The sequence below is a fragment of the Rasamsonia emersonii genome (assembly GCF_000968595.1).
Source record: "Rasamsonia emersonii CBS 393.64 chromosome Unknown ctg1118621759991, whole genome shotgun sequence".
In the NCBI taxonomy this organism is placed as follows: Eukaryota; Fungi; Ascomycota; class Eurotiomycetes; order Eurotiales; family Trichocomaceae; genus Rasamsonia; species Rasamsonia emersonii.
The window spans coordinates 38086-59490 of NW_013563296.1; the positions used below are offsets into that span (position 1 = coordinate 38086).

The following is a 21405-nucleotide window of genomic DNA, read 5'->3' on the forward strand; positions in this document are numbered from 1 at the left end:
GAGATTCGCATCCCTGCCAAAAACTAATTATACCTAGGATAAATATAAAATATCAGCCCAACCAATCAGTCAGCGACATCAAGTGGTAAAAATGCAATTTACGCGGGCCAACATGCAGTGTGCACGATCCTTCCACGGCCGTCACTCGCCTAGGATTGGCTGTCTTTATTAATAATAATCGCCAGGGTTACGTAGACCCCTCCTTTCGGTTGCTTTCCGTGCGTGTAGATCATATATCATTCTATAATGTTGCTCGCACTTTATCAGCAATTCTCGCCCCAGACCGGACTGGGCATCCCCTGGTACTGCACTGGACATAGGAGCTCGCTGTCATTGGGCCCCGCAACGCAAGAAAACGTGGCTGCATAATCGAACCTACTAGGGCCAGGCCGCAGATACGAGGCGAGGGTGATACGAACGACCAGCTGCAGCTCTGTGACCGAAAACGATAGATAGAGGATCCATCCTCTGACCACATGGTTGATCCATGACATCACGAGTATGGTTAGTCCTTCTGGTACGTAGCATGGAGGATCCTTCCTCCTTCATCATCATTCATCACCGTTAGCAATGACATATCATATCCCATTTAGTCGCTACAGTAGCCTTCCTTCTACCCACCATGAAACTATTCATAATAAGTATTCTTCTACTACCCCTTACGAAATTATACGTATTAATAATAGGAGAGTGGTTAGGGCCTGAAAAAAAAGCCTATTAATTAATATTAACACTGTGGCATCTATTCATTACTAGCACATACCAAGATAATCTATTTAAGATCATAGATTTTGACTCTATTAATATCCTTGTCTAAGTATGGGGAACGGAATACCTTAAAAAAATTGTGTATTAGTGTATTAAACTGATTACTGGTCAGAAGAAGGAGTAGGTGAAATCTAGAGTAGGAAGGAAATCTAAGTTAAGTGAATCGACAAGGCTCAATGAGTGCTTAAGTGCTGAATCAGGCTCAGGCTCAATAAAGCTGCCGCTGATCAGCAAAAGTAATCCCCTGAGGTGATAAGCCTGACTTCATCATCCCACAAGACTGTCCATAGGACTGTAGCGATCATTTCACAGGAATATACCGACTCCTGCGTCGGATGCGGGCGCCGAAAAGATAGAACAAAACCGGGACAGGCAAGAACAGGATGGCGAGAAAGCCCAGTAAGCTGGTTGCCCAGTTAACCTAGAAATTCGTTAGCATGTACAAGATCTTTCTTTTAAAAGACTTTTTCTCACCCCCAATCGTTGATACATGGCCGTGGTAAACATGGGAAAGCCCGCGCCAAAGCACGAACGAACAATCGTATTCGCAGACATGGCCGAGTTGGCATGAATCAGGTACACGTCGATGATGTAGGCCAACCCCTGCAGCAGGAGGATCTGCAGACCGGCGCCGAGGGGCACGCCGGCAATGATCTGCGGCCAGGGAGTGATATGCGGCGAGGAGGTCCAGGCAAACCAGAAACAGCCGATGGGGAGCAAGACGGCGCCGACAATCATGGGCCGCAGTCGATCCTCGGGGACCATCTTGCCGTGATGCTCGAAGCTGCGCTTCATGCGCGTCTGGGTCACGTAGTAGATGTAGGACGACCCGGCGATGACGCCGATGCCGATGGCGATGAATGGCAGCGCGCTCACGCCGAGACTGTAGCCGCGCTGGTTGTAGAAGCTGACCGGGTAGGCCTCGAAGAGGAGATAGATGAAGCCGTAGATGAAACTGGTGTACAGCGTCATCAGGAACAGGATGGGCTCCTGCACCAGCATGATGAACGGTCGGCCCAGATACTTGACCACAATGGCCTTCCAGTCGACGGGCGACTCGCCCAGCTTGGCGTGGATGGCCCAGTTGCGAGTCTCGTAGCGGATCCTGCGCGCCTTGCGCTGGAGCAGAACAGGCGCATACGTCTCGGGCAGCAGCACCAGGCCCGCTGTGCCAAAGCCGGCGCCCAGGATCATGGTGATCCAGGTGTTCCAACGCCAGCCCAGATGATGGCTGGAGGTCACAAAGCCGCCGATGATGGGCCCCACGATCGGGCCCAGGAAGTTGCAGGTGGTGAAGATGGCGACGGCGAGACCACGCCGCAAGGGGTCGAAGAAGTCGGCCAGATAGCCGCCGACGATGGACGGGGGCGCCGCCGCTCCCACGCCGCCCAGGAAGCGACAGACGATGACGGTCGCGAGATTCTGCGCGACGGCCACGGGGATCTGGAAGACGACGAAGATGCCATAGCCGATGAGCAGCGGGGTCTTGCGGCCGTACAGCTCGCTCATGGGACCCCAGACGACGGGGCCGAAGACGAAGCCCAGGACGAACAGGCTGGTGCCCAGCGTGGTGACCTCGGCGGACACACCGTACTCGATCGCGGTGGCCTCGGTGGCGGTGCTGAAGACAGTGCTGGCGAAGGTGACGACGAAGGTGATGCCGCCCAGCAGGAGGGCCAGCAACCACTTCTTCCACAGGGGCATGTTCTGGGGGTTGTAGGGGTCGTCGGGGCCATCGAAGTCGACCAGCGTCGGGTCTTTGGCTGGCGTTTCTGTCTGGAGGGCATCGTTCTTTTCCTGGGGCGACTCTGATGCTTGGTTACTCGCCATCGTGATCCGTGACCAAATTCATCCATGAGACTGAGGATTTTCGAATACTGTTGCGAATATGAAAAGACATCGCTTAGGCAGGCACGTGATACAGCAACAAAAAAAATGACGCCGATGAGATTTCTTCGGCCATGACGTATCTCCGCATGTTTCTGCTGCATGCTTTTGCCATCATCCAGCAATATCCTGCATTCTTTCTCCTATATACTCGGGTCCGCTGGAGCCAGCAATAAAGCCGCGACGAACTCCGGCGCTAAAGCGATCTCCGAGACGATCGGCGAGCTTAATGCAACGGCGACTGTCGAAGTCCGATGCATGGCCGATTATCCCCACGGGGGCTGGAAGTCGTTTCGGAATTCCGTTTCTATTTTATTTCCATTTCCTGAATAACTTCTACAGGATTACTTCCAAAGCAACAGACTACTCCGGAGTAAATTAGTCCGCGTTGATACCTGTCTTCGCCCGAGCACGCCAGAATGCAATATATCCCAGCCCCCTCAGCTATGGTCACTGGCCAGATTCATGTCGCTCGCCGGCCGTGTCGTTCTCATCACCAGCGCGTCCAAGGGCATCGGGAAGGCCGCTGCGCAGCGGCTGGCCGCCGACGGGGCCAGCGTGGTCGTCAACTACCTGACCGACGCCGCCTCGGCCTCCGCGCTCGTCGAGCAGATTGGGCCTGATCGGGCACTGGCGGTGCAGGCCGACGTGTCGAAAGTGGACGAGATCCGTCGTCTGGTCGAGGCCACGGTGGCGCGCTTCGGCCGCATCGACGTGGTCATCGCGAATGCCGGCGTGCTGCCCGTGAAGGACCTGGACAGCACGACCGAGGCCGATTTCGACGCCGCCTTTGCCCTCAACGTCAAGGGGCCCTATTTCCTGGTCCAGCAGGCCGCCCGCCATATGCCCGCCGGCGGACGTGTGATTTTCCTCTCCACCGGCGTCACGTCCGTTTCGTCCATCACGCCGCCCTATCTCCTCTACGCGGCCACCAAGGGGGCCATCGAGCAGATGACGCGCGTGGTGGCCAAGGATCTCGCGCGCAAAGGCATTCTGGTCAACGCCCTTGCCCCCGGGCCCACGGCCACCGAGCTGTTCCTCCGCGGCAAGTCCGAGGCCACCCTGCGCACCGTGGCCGCGTTTAGCCCGTTCAACCGCATCGCGCAGCCGGACGAGATGGCGGGGACGATTGCCTTCCTATGCGGTCCGGACAGTACGTGGGTGTCCGGGCAGATCATCCGGGTGAATAGGGCCATGGCACCGTAGTCGCCCAGGGGAGATCAAGATGCGTTCGATCAGACGATTTGTTGACAGCTGTGAATATATTATGGGATTGTTTAGATATATACAATTGAGGGGATTATTTGTTCTAGCAAGGAAGAATATATCAGCAGAATATGTCAGAATATCTCAGTGAATATGTCGGAGAGTATGTCGGAGAATATCTCAGCAGAATCTGTCATATACTGCCTTCAACAGGGTTATTTTCTGTCAAACAAACTGGGGCACAAAAGAAAAAGAAAAAGAAAAAGAAAAACTATGTTATCTAGTGAACCCTGGAGTGAATGATAACTTGCCCAGGTTGAAATTTTCCTCGCTCCTAGTGATCCTAGAATCCAATCTGTACCTTTCACTGCAGCCATCTGGCTATCCTCCCTTCCAGGCCATGAACTTGACTTGAATGAAGAGTAACGGCGTGAAAGATCCTCAGGTCGGGCCCGTGGACCCAACAGGCTCCTCGACTCGGGTCCGCAACCAGCGACATCCATATAGACAATTCACGGACAATTCACCCCCCTAGAACATGATCCCCAAATCGTCCGTCTCGATTAACTGCAATCCATCTTCCTGATGTCGTCCAATTCAGAAGAGACCGCGACCTTGCCCCGCATCAGCGTCGATGTGCTGGTGGTTGGGACTGGCCCCGCGGGGGCATCGCTGGCCTGCTTTCTGGCTACGCTTGGTAGGGAACTCTCTTTCATGGGCAGGATTACGGACTGAGGTCACTCTGACAATCAATCTGCAGGAGTCAAGGGTCTGGTGATCGGCAAAACGTCCTCCACAGTCATTACGCCGCGAGCCCATTATACGAACATGGCCGCTTTTGGTACGCCCGTCAAAGGAGGAAAATTTGTCGAATTGACTAATATTAATGGCGACGAGAATGTCTGCGTGATATCGGGATCGAAAGTGAATGCCGCAAGGTCGCCTCGCCGCAGGAATCGCTCATGTATCATCGCATCTGTGCCACTCTGGCCGGGGACGAGTTCTGCCGGGCCTTCACCTTTGGAAATAATCCCCGACGGCATGTACGTCTGCTGTCTCTGTCTCTGTCTCGCGAGGGATCATGTGCATACTGATTCTGCCGTCTCGTCAGGGCGACTATGCAGACGCCAGTCCTTGCACGCCAGCCGATCTCCCCCAGACGCTGCTCGAGCCCATCCTGCTGCGCACGGCCACGCACCGCGGCTTCAAGCTGCGCTTCGACACCCAGCTGATCCGCTTCACGCAGACGGAGGACCAGGTGGAAAGCCTTGTCGAGGACCTCCTCACTGGGCAGCGATTTGTCGTCGTCTCCAAGTTCCTCTGCGGCGCCGACGGGGCGCGCAGCTCCATCGTGCGAGACCTCCAGCTGCCCCTGCACCACGGTCCAGGCGGCGGTCTCGCGCTCAATGTGCTGGTCGAGGCCGATCTGGTAGGCAGGCCTCCTGAATGCCTCCTGAATCATCTGGCTGACTTATATCCAGTCTCGTCTGATGGCGAACTCCGAAGGACTGCTGCACATGCTCCTCTGTCCTCACAAACCGGCGCCTCCATTCTGCGCAATGGCCATCGCCCGCTTCATCAAGCGCTGGGACGAATGGGTCTTTGTGTTGCTGGCCGCGCCGGGCGTCAAGGAGATCACCGCGACCCCGGACGAGATCCTGGCGCGGGTGAAAGAGCTGATCGGCGACGACTCGGTCCAGGTCACCCTGAAGCGCATCTCCACCTGGCAGATCAACGAATGCTACGCCAGCGAGTATTCGCGGGGGAACGTCTTCTGTCTCGGGGACGCCGTGCACCGGCATCCGCCGCACAACGGCCTGGGGTCCAACACCTGCATCCAGGACGCCTACAACCTTGCCTGGAAGCTCGCGTATGTGCTGCAGGGCCGTGCCGGACGGGAGCTGCTCGACTCGTACAGCGCCGAACGCCAGCTCGTCGGCCGCTACATTGTCCAGCGCGCCAACGACACGGGCCGCATGCATCTGTCGCTGTTCTCGCTGCTGGGCGTGCTCAAGCCCGACGTGGAGGCGCGGCTGCGCGTGCTGGACGAGTTCAGAGAAGACAGCGAGCGCGGTGCTGCTCGCCGCGCCAGCTTCCAGGCCGCGATTGAAGACCTGGAGCAGGAACGCCACGGCCTGGGAGGCGAGATGAATCAGCTCTATCAGTCCCGGGCCATCTACCTCGATGACGAGAAGGAATCCCCTCCAAACAGCAGCTGCAGCAGCGCCGACACGGCTCTCTACTACCGGCCCTCCACGTACCCCGGATCCCGACTTCCGCACGCGTGGCTGCGCAAGCCCAAGGCCTTCGGGCCTCGGGACCCTCCCATCTCGACGCAGGATCTGGCCGGGCACGGCCGGTTTACGCTCTTCACGGGCATTGGCGGCAAAGCGGCATGGAGCAGGGCCGCGGGGGCCGTGGCCGGGGAGCTTGGGATCGAGATTGCCACGTACGCTATCGGCTGGGGCCAGGACTACGAGGATGCCTTCTTTGCGTGGACGCGGCACCGGGGGGTGCAGGAGAATGGCGCCGTGCTGGTGCGTCCGGATCGGACCGTGGCGTGGCGGTGCTTTGCTCTCGAGGAGGAAAAGTGTGACGAGAGGCTAAGGAGAGTGATGCGGAGGATTCTCGCAGTGGACTAGCTGTCTTATTGAATGTAGAGCAGTCTGTTACCATCATCTCTACCCGATTGTGCTGAGGTTACTATCTCTAGACGGTAAAACAGAGAAATCCAAGTTTATAATTCTCTCCTCGCAATATTATATCAAATGTTCACCAGGTAGAATACCACTGATAATCAATATCCGGATACATCACTTTAACTTACTTGATTACGGAGTAAAATCCACAGGATGGAAGAAACCTCCCCACAGAGATATCATTGTACTCGGGTCCCAGCGCTGATACGTTATTCGGGCTCCAAGATGCCAGGTGAAGGAGGTTTATAACAGTCCTCTATCTATCATCTTGGGTCCTGAACTCAACGCCAGCATTGGCTGTTACATCGTCACTGCAACCACTTGTTTAGAAAAATGTCTGCAATACTACCCGCCCCTGACATCCCTCGTTTAGAAATCTATCTATCCTTCATCCCTCGTTTAGGGATCTATCTATCATCCCTTTTAGGGCTCCTTATTCTTCTGTTCTTCTACCTCGTTCACACGTATGCGAAGCTGCGTCACATCCCCGGCCCCTTTCTAGCCGCATTCACAGATTTCGTCCGCCGAAGCTGGGTGTTGACCGGCAACGTTCATCTCATCCACACGGAGCTACACCGGCGGTATGGAAAAGTCGTCCGGACAGGTCCGAATAGCGTCTTGGTGTCGGATCCAAATGCCATTCCGGAGATCTGTGGCTTTAATGCGAAGTTTCCTAAGGTGGAATCCCACACCATCTCCCCAAGATAACCCTAAGTTCTAACCAGTCTGGTTTTTTGCAGTCTGAATTCTACGACGCCATCATGCCGCGCGTCAAAGGAAAGCAGATCCCAGACGTCTTCGCCACGCGCGACGAGAACGTCCATCGGATGATGAAGAAGCCCAACTCAGCCATCTACTCCATGTCGAATCTGGTGTCGTTCGAGCCGTACGTCAACTCGACGATGGAGTACTACTTCAGCCGACTGGACGAGCTCTTCGTCGACAAGGATCGACCCTTCGATTTCGGACTGTGGCTGCACCTGTTCGCGTTCGACGTCATGGGCGAGATCACCTTTTCGCGCCGACTCGGGTTCTTGGAAAAGGGTGGCGACGTCGGCGGTGTCATGGAGAATAATTGGAAATACTTTGTCCAGGCTGCTCCTGCTACCCAGATGCCATGGCTTGACTTCCTCTGGAAACGAAACCCCTTGCTTCCAGCTAGCGTCAAGCCCAACCCGTTGGTCGAATTCGGCGTCGCCCGCATTCAGGAACGGTTGCAGATGACCGAGCAGGAGCGAGAAAAGATTAACTCGCGGGACTTTTTGTCCCGGTTTATCGAGGCCAAGGAGAAGGATCCGCAGCTTGGGCCAGAGTAAGCAAGACGTTCTTCTTTCTTCATTCATTCATTCTTCTTTCTTCCTTTCTTGCTAACTCCCCAGCACACTCCCAACCTGGACCAACTCCAACATCCAAGCCGGGAGCGATACCATCGCCATCTTCCTAGGAGTGGTCTTCTATCATCTCCTCAAGAACCCGTCGACACTGCAGCGTCTGCTCTCAGAAATCGACTCAGCCGCCAAGGAAGGACTGATCTCGAAGACAGTGACGTGGAAAGAATCCCGCAACTTGGTCTACCTAGACGCATGCATCAAGGAAGCAGCCCGGATCCATCCCCCGATCAGTTTCCCTCTCGAACGGATCGTCCCGGAGCCTGGATTGACGCTGGACGGCGGTCGATACTACCTGCCTGGTGGCACGCGCGTCTTGATGAATCCCTGGTCTGTGCATCGCGATGAGCAGATGTTTGACAAGGATCCTGATGTCTGGCGGCCGGAGAGATGGTTGTGCGATGAACAGCAGAAGAAGGCCATGTATAACGGTCTTTTGACGGTAATAATACCTACTCTAATTCTTCTTTTTTATTGCAGCTGAGCTGACCTGAGCCAGTTCGGCGCGGGCCACCGATCCTGTCTAGGGAAGAACATCTCGTACCTTGAAATTTACAAGTTGATTCCGACCCTGCTGCAGAGATATGAGGTGAGAATCTTCTTCCTTAGGCAGTACAATTTTTTTTAAAAAAAAAAAGAACTGACGAAAAAAATCATAGATCGAACTAGCCGACCCCAACGCTGAATGGCATGTAGAGACCATGTGGTTCACCATGCCGACGAAATTCTACGCCAAACTAAGAAGAAGAAAGCAGCAGTCATAAGCCGTCATAAAACGAGCAAGGCAGTCATAAAACGTAAAAATATGGATGAGAAAGCAAGACATGTTGTCAGGCCGATTTGATGATAATCAAGCATCCATCCAACCCAGTTTTTTGGAAAGATAGCAAACATAACTTATTAAAATTAAATTTAGGGAATAAATAAAGTGTCTGCAAAGAAAGGGAACCCTTGCATAGGTACATACTTACTTACATACTAAGTAGGAAGTTATTATGCTGATTACTACCATACTGGACAGTCTGGAGTCTGGACTAGGGGGAGTTAAAAAGAAAACGTTATAGTTGACAGTTTCTAGACAGTTTATGGGGAATAAAAACAATAAATGTTATTTTTTTTATTTTTTAAGAAAAAAAGTTCTACATATTTATCTAACTATTGCTCTTGCTGAGAAAAAAATAATGTTAAGAAAATATTAATTAACAAAAAAAAGCAAACTAATGGTTTCCTATTTTAACTAATATCTTTCTATTTTAACAACTAACAACTTTTTATAGAGTAAATTGAGGCTTTATCTTTTTTTTTTCTTCTTTGCCTAGAGAATGACTGTCCGGTACGACATTGCACCGTTGACGGAAGGACCTTTTTGATGGAGAGAGCATAGAGGATCCCATCCTCTCTGATCACATGGGATGGATGTCCGTGACTTGGGCTAGTCGTGTTACAGATATTTTCATTTTGTGTATGTACATAGTTGGAGGATCCTTCTTCCTCTATCATCATTCAGCTTTCATAGCAATGCGATACAGCATTAAGCTATGACAGTTTTCTAGGAAAAAAAACCTCCTGATCCGTCCGGTACGGTAGGTAATTGGCGCCCCTCCCCAAAATAAGATTATTATTAGTCTTATCTCTCTAACCATCCATCTTTACAATTCTTACCCTATAAGGCAGGAATTACCTAAGGCAGGGTGTGATTTGCAAAGCGTGGTAATCTAAAACACGACGATGAGATTACGACTTAGCTGTCATGGAATAGGCATTTACACTGTTGAGTGTTGACTCGACAATGATATGAGTGAGGGTTTGATAAAGACAAGGGGTTGGTTGTGTTGCAGGAGGTAAAATAAACTCAGGTGAGGCATGCCATGCCTGAAAGGGTGAGTCCACTACCTATGGACCTGTGGCAAAACAAAAAAAACACAAAAAGTGAACACAGACAATATAACAGCTGAGATTCGCCGAAGTAATAACCTACTTACTATTAACCAGCCAGCATATGGCTTAAGTAGGTAGGTAGTTACTGTACTGTATGTACGGCTGAGCAGACTATGCATGTGCATAGGGAAGACCTGTTTTTCCACGCCCTATGGTCACATGGTGTATTAACCAAGGAAGGTGGATGGATAGATAGATTGATTATTATCATGGTGAGGGTTTACTTACGTGTCTAAATGAATAAATAAAAAAATAGAAAAGTAAAATTTGAGGTCGTTTCTTCTTCAGGAGAAGAAGTTCAGTAATTAATTAATTAAAATTCCTTGTTGTTGTTGTTGTTGTTGAAGAAATGCTTCTATAGATCTTTTTTTTTGATTTTTTGATGCGAATTCATATAAATCAATTTAATTCAATTAAATTCTTTAATTAAAGTAAATTCAATTCATCAACGGACGAGTCAGGACAACTTTCTCTTTTTTTTTTGTAGGAAGATTAAAATAAAATCGTAAATGTTAATTATTAAGCATAGGTTTATGTTTTATAGAGTGACTATATATATAAGTACAAGATTTCCTAGGAGATTGGATAAGAATTGTTAATTTCATGTTTCTTTCTTTTCTTTGCAAGCTAATCAAACTCGTCTATATACTATACTATATATCCCAGAAAAGTCAAAGCCACAAAGTCACAAATGTCCAAACAGGAAAAAAAAAAAAGAGTCCTCGCGCTGTGCATGCTGATATATGCATGTATATGCTGATGCATGTGTATACTGTACCTGACAGATCTATGGCATGTCGTAAACGAAGCAGCGTAAAGTAAAGTAAAGCGATTAAAACCCGTCCGTCCGTCGTAATCAATCAAGCCGCCCATTCATCCAAACAAATCAAATAAATCCTCGTTGTCGGGTTCAAGATTAATTCTGTGCCCCCATGTCGATGACAATCCTCTTCCCTCCAACCGATCCATCCCGGAGCAGTTCCAATGCGTCGTTGACATCAGCCAGGCCGCCCTCCCGTCGGATAATCACCTCGGGCAGCGTCAGCGAGTTCGTCTCTAGCAGACGCTCCACCCATGTCACCATGCTCTCGCCCACGGCGGGCGACGAATGGAAGATCTTGATGGGCACCGCGTGGTACCGGATGCGCGCGTCCTTCTCCTTGGGCATGCCCGTCAGCCCGATCAGATGCGCCGCGGGTCCGTCGTGCTCGCTCGCGAACAGCGCTTGCTGCAGGATCGTTGCCGTCTCGCGTCCGACCATGTCCACGCCGAAGCGCAGCCGGCCCTGCGTCACGCCCCGGACGATCTCCACCGCGCGCGTCGTGTCGTACCGGTCGACCAGCAGGTCGGCGCCCGCGTCGAGCAGGCGTGCGCCGTGGCGAGCAATGTCCGCCACGCAGATCACCTTGAGACCGCACAGCTTGGCCAGTTGCAGGGCGATATATCCGGTTGTAGTGGATGCTAGATCATCGTCAGCACAGATGTATATAGTACTAGATAGATGCTACCTACCTCCCCAGATAGCAACCCACTCGCCAGGCTTAACTCTCTCCGAGTCCGACACGGACGAAAGACACTCGTCGCGGACGTCCTCCGGGATCTCCTTCGGGTCCAGCCCCCGGAGAATGCGCAGCAGGTCAGGTCCCGGGACCTTTTCACAGTTCCCAAAGTCCAGACCAAACGAAATGCCCAGCGCCAGCGCCGCCGCCACAAACGCCACGCCCAGCGAGGCCCCGGCGTGGATGGACGTCTTGGCCGGGATGCGGGCGGCGTTGTAGTCGGTCGCGATGGCGTATTCCTGGAAGGCGGCCTTGCGGATGTCGCGGTAGTCGGTCGACGGCACCAGCACGACGTCGCCAACTTTTAGCCGCGAGTTGGCAGAGGTCTGGATGACGGTGCCGGCCAGGTCACGGCCGAAAATCCACGGTAGGCCGGGAATGCCGAAGTTGAAAGCCCTGGTCCAGTCAGAAGGATATCTTTTAGACGAGTACGGGGGATGCTTACGGAGCTTTCCAGTCGATGGGATTAAGGCCGATAGCAGAGATCTGCAGACATTAGCAGGTGCTGACAATGCCATTCGTGATGAGCCTACCTTGATTAAAACTTCTCGGTCGTGGATGATGGACGGCACGGCATGGTCGGTGACGAGGGTGTATTTCTCCTTGGGGGCGTGCAGCAGCAGGACCTGTTGCGTCGAGGCCACGCAGAGCCTGTCGACACTGTCGACGGGGCTGTCGGCGCTGTGTCCGTTCACTTGGGGTTGATCTGCGACGGCCGTACCGTTTGGCTGACTGTCGGTGCTGGGACTGTCGTTCTTGACTCCGTTCACACTGACATGCGCATCATCGGCGGCGACGGGGCTATCCACTGCTGCGCCGTCAGAATGATTGACTGCATTCTCTGCAGTGGTTGGGATTTCCGACGTGACTGTCTCCGGCACAACCCCGTTCGTTTTTGCTGAGTATTCCGCAACGACAGTCTTCTCGCTGGCCACGGCAGCCTCCTCTCGACTCCTACCGATGACGATCTCGTCCTGGAAAAAGCGCGCGGCCTTGGCCTCGGCAGCGGGCTGCTGCTGGGTCGCAACGCAGGTCGTTGTCGTCGCCATCACGTGCCCAGGCAGTATCAATCCTCGATTCAGTCAATTCAACCAAACGAAGAGAAAATCAGTACATGGGAGAACGACCAACTTTCGGCGAATTGGCACGACAGGCGAATACTGGAGGTGGTCAGTACTACTGACGACAGGACGGTAGTCAGTGACGGTAGATATGTAGATATACAGACAGCAGAGAAAAGCTGGACAGAAGTACCGTCGAGTCCTCCGTACAGGAATTAAACTCCCGACCTGGAGGAGGCTATCCACCGGCCGTGCCGCTATCATTGGATTCCAAGCATCGCACGCGCAGGCTGGAGACGAGTAATAATAATACCGATACGGTTAAGGCGCGATACGGGACCGGTTCCGCACGTAGGCATACGACGATCTGTGCCTCGCAAGTCACTGGGGGCCATGGAGCCGGTGTCAGGGATATTTTTACCAATCTTGTTAATGTTATCCCTGCCGACGGCGGCAACCGAATCAGCACGCGCGCACGCCCGCAGCGACCCAGAAACCCTTTCATTCTGCTGCTGGCCAAGCCAACCAGCGAGCGGAAGTGCCTGGGAAAAATTTTCTTCGTTTTCGAAGACCTTTTGCTGCGTCGAGAAATGCGCAAGCTGATTGGCAGAGAAGCGCCGGCGAGGGCGCGGCGCTAAAATAAACGTGCTGTCATCACGCGCAGCGGGGTAGCAATGACGTGATGGCCTTCAGAATGAATGAATATTAATGTGCAGGCATTGTGGCGGTACTTTATTTCAATTGCTGCAGAGAGTATTCAAGGGTGGCAAGTAATCAAACTTCCGAGAAGAGCACGGCATTATTGCCTTTCATTGCAAAGAAAATGCAGAAAAGAGAAAAAAAAGAAGCCCCACCGGGATGGATTGCCAAGCTAGGAAACTGATGGAAATCACGTGTAACACGTGACATCACGTGAAGTCACATGAGGATGACTAATGATACCATGTGATCTGTCATGGGAGAAGTCATGGGAGAAGATTTAATGGGGCAATAGAACAATTCAGTCAACCAACTATACTTTGCAAATGCATGGTTATCATTTGAAACTATATATGCTGGATCAAGATGGTTATACTGAAAAATAAGTTATGCGAATGATAGCTGTTTGAATTAGATGTGATGTGCTGCACAGAATGTGCTTGTAGTACCGAGTGTACTCTACAAAAATGTATTTTCGACTACGCAATACACAGACAGACCCAATTCTATGCACAACAAAGAATAATAAAATGAAATCAATAAAGAAAAAAAGTAAAATAAGAAATCTGATCTATTTTCTTTTTTTTTCTATTTTTCTTCTATTTAGAACATTCTACGAAAATATCACATGATTTTGATCCAACATGTCCCCCACGAAAGGGTTGATTTTAATGAACCCGCTCAGGGCTACGGCATAATCTCTATCTGTTATCTCGATAAGACAAGACAACAAAAAAAAGAAAGAAAGAAAAGAAAGGAAAGGAAAAAATAAAGAAAGAAAAAGGGGAAAAAGAAAAAAGAGAAAGAAAAAAAACCCTCCCATCTGAAGAATTATATATATCCTGCAGTACAGTACTGGTCAAAGATCTAATCTTTAATCTCTACTCCGTACAGATATTATTAGCTAGCATACCCCATACTTATCCTAGCCAAGGAATTAATCTTAATTTCCTTCGAAAACAAAAATCAAAAATCCTCCTATTTATCTATGCCATACAAGGAATGTCCCTTCCGGCCAACTGCCTAGATGGGTTGGGATGATGATGTGCGCGGAGAGCGAGATGGCATCATCAGGACAAAACATACCATACAGATACCACGACAAGACGGTACTGTACGAACAGTTCTAGTGTTCTGTATGTATGTATTTATGTATGTATCGATGTATTGTATGCTTTTTGCTAGCCAGCAGTATTACTCTGAAGTGGTCTGTCTATATTATAATTACTTGGGTCTCGTCAACTGTAATGCATACTTACTAGCATGTACTGTACATACTGTACAATATCTTACTCTATATGCTTGTACCCATCCAATACTAGGTAAGTCTGTAAGGCAGACAGTAAGATATCCTAGCATCTGCTGCTCATAACGCTATCAGCTTCTACAGTACCTTACCTATCTCTCCATACCAACAAACTGCAAGAACACGCCAGTAATAACAATGGCATATACAGCCGATGCACGGGCACGCGTCCAGTACAGAATTAGCAATGGTGTCATTATCGTCGAAATAACACCAGCACCCGCAATCGATCTTAGATGCATCATGCTAGTCCAACGGTCCTGCACTGACACATGCAGATACCTGACGAATCGAGAAGGTCAGTAATCCAGCAGGCTGGTAATAGACCGGCCACCACGCCGATGCAGATAGGTACTTACTTGGCAGCCTTTTTTACGAATATCTTAAGACTCGAGTGTCCGGCTGAGTGGGAGCTGTGGCTGGCTTTGTTTAACCTTACTTTAGCTATTAATCTTAGTTACCCAGTCGGAGCCCAGGGTGTATGATATGCTACAGAATGAATAGCTGATTGATGCTGCTTTTCTAAACTTCTACCGTCCTTCACTATCAATTGCACAGCGCACTACCTAGGTACTGGTACTGTCCACGTCAATGGCGTCGGACGACTCCAAAAAGCCCGTCTGGGAAGTCTCAGGCTCCGGGCAGGACTCGAGCTCGACGGGCGAAGGACAAGCGACAACAACACAGCGAGCAGACGATGTCGTCGTCCTCCGCGATGATCCCGCCGCAAAAGCCGCCTTTCTGGCCACCTTCACTCCCGAGGAGGAGAAGAGGATCATGCGCAAGGTTGACCGCCGGTTCTTGCTCCTGATCGGGCTGATGTATATGGTGAAGACGGTACGTAGTTACTGTATCCTTGACTGAGAGTGGTTCTAATGGAATGGTCTTTTTTTTAGGTCGACTTCAACAACGCGTCTAGCGTCAAGGTCCTCCAGGTCGGCCAGCCTAGCAACATCCTCAACGAGCTGCACATGACGTCGGACCAGTACAATTGGGTGCAGTCGATCTACTACGTAGGAATCCAGCGGACATATAAGTATATACCTTCTTGCTAACGCTGGCTAGATCAGCTACATCCTCTTCGAAGCCCCCAGCAACCTCGTCCTCAAGCGCTTCACCCCCCGGCTGTGGCAGACCCGCATCGTCTTCACCTGGGCCGTGGTTCTGGCGTGCCATGCGGCCATCAAAAACCGCCAGTCGTTTTATGCCCTGCGCTTCCTGCTCGGCATGTTCGAGGCCGGCATGTTCCCCGGCATCATGGCCCAGCTGGCCTCGTGGTACCGGTCCGATGAGATGGCCAAGCCGGTGGCCTGGCTGTTTGGCATCCAGCAGGTGGCCAGCATTGTCAGCGCGCTGCTTTGCTACGTGATTAGCTACATGAACGGCATCGGGGGGATGAGTGCGTGGCGATGGTATGTTCCTCTCTTTCAACTAGACAACTAGACAATATGCCTAGACAGCATACTGATTGATTCCTCAGGGTCTACCTCCTCGAAGGCCTCGCGACCATCGCCTTCGCCGGCGTCGTCTTCTTCGTCCTGCCCGACTACCCCAAGTCGCCGCGCAGCAGCAAGTGGCTGACGCCGCGCGAGCAGGACTTCATCGAGACGCGGCTGAGCGAGAACGCGCCGCTGACGCACGAGCCGGCCTTCCGCAAGGAAGAGGTGATCGCCTCGCTCAAGGAGCCGTCCATCTGGGCGTTTATGCTGTCGCAGATGCTCGTCAACCTCGGCGGCTACGCCCTGCAGTGGTACCTGCCGACCATCACGACCAGTCTGGGCTTCACCACGCTGCCCAAAAACCAGCTGCTCAATATCCCTCCGGCGGCGGCGGGCGTCGCAGGTGTGGTTTTCTCGCAGTATTTTATCTCGTGGGCTATCATCACGCGGCCGGCTTATATCATGTATGTCCTCCTTTTTCCAGGGATATCCCTAAGAAGGGTATATGTACAGTACAGTACTTACTGATACTGTTTGTTAGGATCATCATGGCCGGCATGGTCGTCTGCTTCGTGCTCTTCTTTACCATCTCGTCGCCCGGAGGCATCTACGCCGCCTGCGTCCTGGGCACGCTCTTCTACCAGACGTACTTCGTCCCGTTCTGGTCGTGGCGCTCCGCCACGCTGAAGGGCACCACGGGCACCGCCTTCACGCTGGGCCTGCAGAACTGCGTCGGCCAGGTCGGCGGCGTCATCGGTCCGCAGCTGTTCGTGTCCAAGTGGGCGTACAACCGGTACAAGAACAGCTTCGCCATCGCGGGCTCGGCCATCATCGCCGCCTTCTTCACCAATCTGTGGACGTGGTGGCTGACGCGGAATACTGAGTACGACGTGATGCGCGTGGCGCGTCTGCGGCGTAAGGCCCGCAGGGAGGGACGCATCTACGCTGAAGATGATGTGCGTGTTTTCAAGGAGAGGCAGTTTTATTCCGGCGTGCTGAAGAGGAAGGAGGTGGACGAGGTGGCGGTGTAGATACGACACAACTCCATATATACGTCCGTCGCATGTATGTAGATGTAGACAGGAACCGAAGAACAAGCATAAAAATAGTTGTGTAAATATCAATCTCTTTCATCATTACCTGAGACTGTACTTCTCGCGTTGGCGGAATAATCAACAGAGTTAGGGTTAGGGTTCCGCATCGACTGTCTATCTTATCTAACACTCTATTCCAACCATCACAGGCACGACTCTGCAACATCCACTCTCTCTAATCACTTTGCAAACGAAAGACTACGATCAAGCCTGAATCTGCTGCTCCTCCTGCAGCTGCTGCCTCTCCCGCTGAACCTTCGCATCCCCCAGCGTGACGCCAATCTCTTTCACAACCAGCCACGCCGGCAGCAGCGAGATGCCCCAGAGGACGAAGTTGAGGTAGACGTTGCCGACGGCGGCCATGATGCTAATGCTGCCGAGGCCGTACTGCACAACAATTAGTTGGACGTCCAGGACAGACACGATCAGTACGATAATGGCGGATACTCACGCTGACAGCTTGGGCCGCAGACTCGGTCCCCCGCAGCAGGCCTGCATACCGGACGACTTCTTCCTCGTCGCGCGCGAGGTTGCCGACGACAAAGTACCTGTATCGTCAGTATCGCCAAACGGATGTAGACGGAGCGTGACGTACAGATATAGATAGTTCAGCTGGAAGCCAGCCACCCAGAACAGAAACAAGGCAAACGCGCTGCCAAAGCCCGGGTCCACCCAGTCATAGATGGGCTGCGTGGCTCGAAACCTGGTCGTCAGGATGGTCGCCCAGATCCACCAGCCGCCCTGCAGGCCCAGCACGGTGAAGAAGGCGCCCCGGCTGCGCGTCTTCAGGCTGATGCGTTTCTGATCGAGGAACGCGCCGAGTACATTGCCCAGGATCAGGGCGATAATGGCGGAGACGAACGAGCCCAGAGCGCGCGCGCGCACGGAGAACCACAGCCCCTGGAACGAGTACATGACAGCCTCGGAGTAGACGGCCTGGCTGATGAGCGGGACGATGAGGAGGAAGTTGCGGCTGAAGAAGAGCTTCGTGATGGCCTTGAGTTCGGGCCACGAGTTCTGGTGGATGTGCAGCTTGACAGGGAGCCCGTCGGTGCGCTGCACCTGCGAAGGATTGTTCAGCAGCAAGCCGACAAACGGGCCCAGGGCCTGCAGGGCGATGAACAGCTCGAACACGCTGTACGAGACCTTGCCCTCGGTGTTGCGGTTGGCGTTGAGCCCGAGGCTGATGGCGCCGCCGAGGATGGTGCCCCCGACACGGAAGCTGAGCCAGAAGCCCAGGAAGCGGCCCTGGTTGTAGGGCTCAGGGTACGCCAGGGCGATGGCCGCCTCAGCCATCCAGAAGATGCCGGCCGAGATGCCGCACAGCGCGGCGCCCAGCAGCACGAGCCAGTCGAAGCCGTAGCGGTTGTGCGTGTAGAGGCCCGCGGCGAAGGGGGCGTAGCCCATGGTGCCGATGATGAGCGTCCACTTGATGCCGATCCAGCGCACGACGACGGAGCCGAAGTAGCACGACACGACCATCAGGCAGAAGGTCAGCGAGTTGGCGGCGTTGACCAGGTACGGCTTCTCCTCGCCGCCGCCGCCGAGCGAGTTCATGGCGCCCCAGATGCCGGGGGCGAGGAAGTTGCAGAGGCCGAGGATGAGGGCGTTGTAGTAGGTTGAGCGGTACCATTTTACTAACACAGGTCAGAATACGTTCAGCAGACTGAACAGGATATGGATTCTTACCTGGATACCGTCTCTTGGTCGTCTCGATGCCATCGCTGCTGCTATCTACCGGAGCAGAGACTTCCTGCGGCGCCAGGCCTTTTTCCTGCGCCATTCTGAGTGTATATAATAGCCGATCGAACGGACAGAGAAGAATAGACAAGACAAGACAAAGGCAACCAGTATCAGACTTCTAGTCTAGACAGGTAGGGGAAGAAAAAATCCGTCTGTACGACACACTACATGCACAAGCTGCAGCTGCAGGAGACGGGACCATTCATATATATATATATATATATGTACGACGATCTTATTTACCCGTCCGATGTAGATCGCGCGACCAGATCACATTAATATTTATCATCCCTGTCTGTCTGTCAAAATTGGAATGGACCCTGTCAAAAGAAAAAAAATACGAAGTTAAATAAAAGTTAAGTTAATAGCTAGTTAGCTAGCTAGCTAGCAACAACGTGCCTGTCAAATCTTCATAATAGATATGTGGGGATGGGATGGATGGGATGGCGTTTATTCGAATGTCATTTTCTCCTTCTCTTTCCTCTTTGATGCATGGATTGGATTCGTCTATCAACTGACAGGCAGGCAGGCAGGTACGGGGTATGAATTAGCTCATCTGCAACGAATTCGAATTCGAGAATTTTTTTCTTCAACGGATTATCTCCGTTCTTCTTCATTCGAGGCCAGTCGAAGCTTGTCCAGCTCGTACGAGCACGAGGTTAAGCCCGCCATGGTGCGATCTGCCAGGCAAGATTAACCTAACATTATTATCAGTTGAGAGTTGAAATGATGGGTTGGTTGGCTGGTGATGATGCTGGGAGCCATGCGGATTACGTGCGAGCACGGCATTTGGGGAGGAGATGATGAGATGGTTGGTTGATGTATGTTGTACCGTTAGGGCGTATTGTATTGGTAATACGAAGTATGTATGGGGGTATGGTAAGTATGGTAAGTACGGTAGTAAATTACCACGTTGCGACGAACTGCCTAATTATTATTATATTTTCTTATGCTATTCTTATTAATATCGATTACATAGTTATATTTCTCTATTCACGGAGTACTTCTACTCTGTTATGAAATGTCTATTACCTAATAATCATTGTCAAATGTTATGCACAGTATAAGCAAGCATACCACTCCGAATTCACGTGTACCCTGTCTTCTACCCGAGATACAGTGAAGTACCATTATTGTGATGGGATACATAGGAAGGGACATTGCAAGAATCTAACTAGGAGGCCCGCCTGGAAAGCAGATTACCTCAAGGTCGGTATGCGTGGGAGTGGAAAGTTCCCGGAAAATGATCGCTGTATTGCCTGTTTTTTGTGAGAGAAGACAATGTCTATGCGGAAGATGATGATGTTGAGATTAGTAGTCTACCCGATGGTTACTAGATACAGGTGCCCGAGGGCGGTGAGATACTGCCGGCTGACAGTATGCCCCCTTTTTTTGCGTCCTCGCTGCAAAACCATGTTCTTTTTTTGTTGCCTTTTTTTTGATGATTTTTTTGATTTTGAAATATGTGATGAGGGCAGAGTTGTGGTAAAGCCATGAGGGTTCAAGCAGCGTCTCTATCCGATTCTTCGCTTAGTTCTTCACTGTCTGATTCGAGATCTGCAGGGATCTTGTCTGGGGGTCCAGTTGCAAATCTCATTGGATTGTTCCGAGGTGCAATTGGAGGGACTGCAACAGTGCTGTCGACAACTGATTTCGATATAACCGTATCACAATCGCCGTTGATGATCATCGTGGTGGTTGTACCGCGAGGCCATCTCAGACGGTTGGCGTACTCTCGAGCGAGTAAGAAAAGCGACCATTCCCATTGCCGCTGTCTGCGGCCCCAACGTCTCATTCGAGCCTGGAATTTCTCGTCGTATGCAGCGCTGGCTTGGGCAAATCGTTCGAAGGCTTGTTGTGCAAGTTGCTTGTAATTGGTGTCGCCACTGTAAGGCCATACCATGTTCGCTTTCAGTCGCGCGCCGGTGCTGTCAACGATAGCATATGTGACTTGCGCGTATCCCACCAGTATAACGATTCTGTTGGCAGATCTGTACTCGATTTCAAGTTGCTCAGACACATTACCGCTGATCTGGGCGTAGAAGGATAGCCTGATAGGATCGCCGTCGTTTATTAACGAGGTGTGCATCACTTCATGGATCAGTGGTTTACAGCCAACTGAGATCCTGAGCTTTGCTGATATCGTCGAACAGAAGGTCTAGTTTGTCGGAAATATCCCCGATAGTATAGAAGACGTCACCAATGCCGATCACTCCAGACATAGCAACCGACATTCATTACAGCTGACAGTAATATAGTTCCACATCATGGGATGAAATCGACCTAAACGTTCCATGTTGTCTAATTCAAGTTCCTTAGTATCTTAGAACACCATGAGGGATTCTTCTGGCCACTCACTCTGAAGAGTGGACTGATATGCTTCATCGTTAAAGTCGGGTCCCATGTAATACTGTGCAACTCGTCTGTCTTGTGGCAGCCACAGCATAATCAGCAAGTGAGTATGCGTCGTACACCGCAGTCTCCAATTTATTGACTTGACCTTCGCTGCAACTCTTGTCGATGTACAGATAGCCAAGTGCATTCAGGTCGAGGGATCTAGAACCGTCCTCTGTAATGTTGGTAGCATCAATGCATCATTGTGTATCCTGAAGCGCTGG

The 21405-nt window shown here is 51.7% G+C and overlaps 8 protein-coding genes across 8 annotated transcripts; 4 read left to right on the forward strand and 4 right to left on the reverse strand.

Moving 5' to 3' along the window:
* Nucleotides 1-564: 564 nt before the first annotated feature.
* Nucleotides 565-2472, reverse strand: T310_1475 (uncharacterized protein; the record flags this gene model as incomplete). The annotated part of the gene is made up of 5 exons (XM_013475604.1): nucleotides 565-628; nucleotides 664-714; nucleotides 764-772; nucleotides 1089-1189; nucleotides 1243-2472. 5 exons carry the CDS (start codon nucleotides 2470-2472, stop codon nucleotides 565-567), a joined length of 1455 nt encoding a protein of 484 aa, XP_013331058.1.
* A 648-nt stretch (nucleotides 2473-3120) lies between these two features.
* T310_1476 (Oxidoreductase, short-chain dehydrogenase/reductase family) lies at nucleotides 3121-4012 on the forward strand (the record flags this gene model as incomplete). Its single annotated transcript, XM_013475605.1, has 2 exons — nucleotides 3121-3808; nucleotides 3969-4012. 2 exons carry the CDS (start codon nucleotides 3121-3123, stop codon nucleotides 4010-4012), a joined length of 732 nt encoding a protein of 243 aa, XP_013331059.1.
* A 677-nt stretch (nucleotides 4013-4689) lies between these two features.
* On the forward strand, nucleotides 4690-6503 carry T310_1477 (uncharacterized protein; the record flags this gene model as incomplete). Its single annotated transcript, XM_013475606.1, has 3 exons — nucleotides 4690-4904; nucleotides 4993-5290; nucleotides 5343-6503. The coding sequence occupies 3 exons, from the start codon at nucleotides 4690-4692 to the stop codon at nucleotides 6501-6503; spliced, it is 1674 nt and encodes a 557-aa protein (XP_013331060.1).
* An 818-nt stretch (nucleotides 6504-7321) lies between these two features.
* Nucleotides 7322-8712, forward strand: T310_1478 (Cytochrome P450 (Eurofung); the record flags this gene model as incomplete). Its single annotated transcript, XM_013475607.1, has 4 exons — nucleotides 7322-7872; nucleotides 7940-8390; nucleotides 8448-8537; nucleotides 8608-8712. 4 exons carry the CDS (start codon nucleotides 7322-7324, stop codon nucleotides 8710-8712), a joined length of 1197 nt encoding a protein of 398 aa, XP_013331061.1.
* A 2090-nt stretch (nucleotides 8713-10802) lies between these two features.
* On the reverse strand, nucleotides 10803-12494 carry T310_1479 (uncharacterized protein; the record flags this gene model as incomplete). Its single annotated transcript, XM_013475608.1, has 4 exons — nucleotides 10803-11347; nucleotides 11399-11841; nucleotides 11891-11931; nucleotides 11979-12494. 4 exons carry the CDS (start codon nucleotides 12492-12494, stop codon nucleotides 10803-10805), a joined length of 1545 nt encoding a protein of 514 aa, XP_013331062.1.
* A 2608-nt stretch (nucleotides 12495-15102) lies between these two features.
* On the forward strand, nucleotides 15103-16981 carry T310_1480 (Vitamin H transporter; the record flags this gene model as incomplete). The annotated part of the gene is made up of 5 exons (XM_013475609.1): nucleotides 15103-15348; nucleotides 15408-15524; nucleotides 15577-15923; nucleotides 15992-16414; nucleotides 16492-16981. The coding sequence occupies 5 exons, from the start codon at nucleotides 15103-15105 to the stop codon at nucleotides 16979-16981; spliced, it is 1623 nt and encodes a 540-aa protein (XP_013331063.1).
* A 267-nt stretch (nucleotides 16982-17248) lies between these two features.
* Nucleotides 17249-18827, reverse strand: T310_1481 (DUF895 domain membrane protein; the record flags this gene model as incomplete). The annotated part of the gene is made up of 4 exons (XM_013475610.1): nucleotides 17249-17431; nucleotides 17496-17592; nucleotides 17640-18681; nucleotides 18734-18827. The coding sequence occupies 4 exons, from the start codon at nucleotides 18825-18827 to the stop codon at nucleotides 17249-17251; spliced, it is 1416 nt and encodes a 471-aa protein (XP_013331064.1).
* A 1461-nt stretch (nucleotides 18828-20288) lies between these two features.
* Nucleotides 20289-21233, reverse strand: T310_1482 (uncharacterized protein; the record flags this gene model as incomplete). Its single annotated transcript, XM_013475611.1, has 2 exons — nucleotides 20289-20923; nucleotides 21146-21233. 2 exons carry the CDS (start codon nucleotides 21231-21233, stop codon nucleotides 20289-20291), a joined length of 723 nt encoding a protein of 240 aa, XP_013331065.1.
* Between the last annotated feature and the right edge of the window lie 172 nt (nucleotides 21234-21405).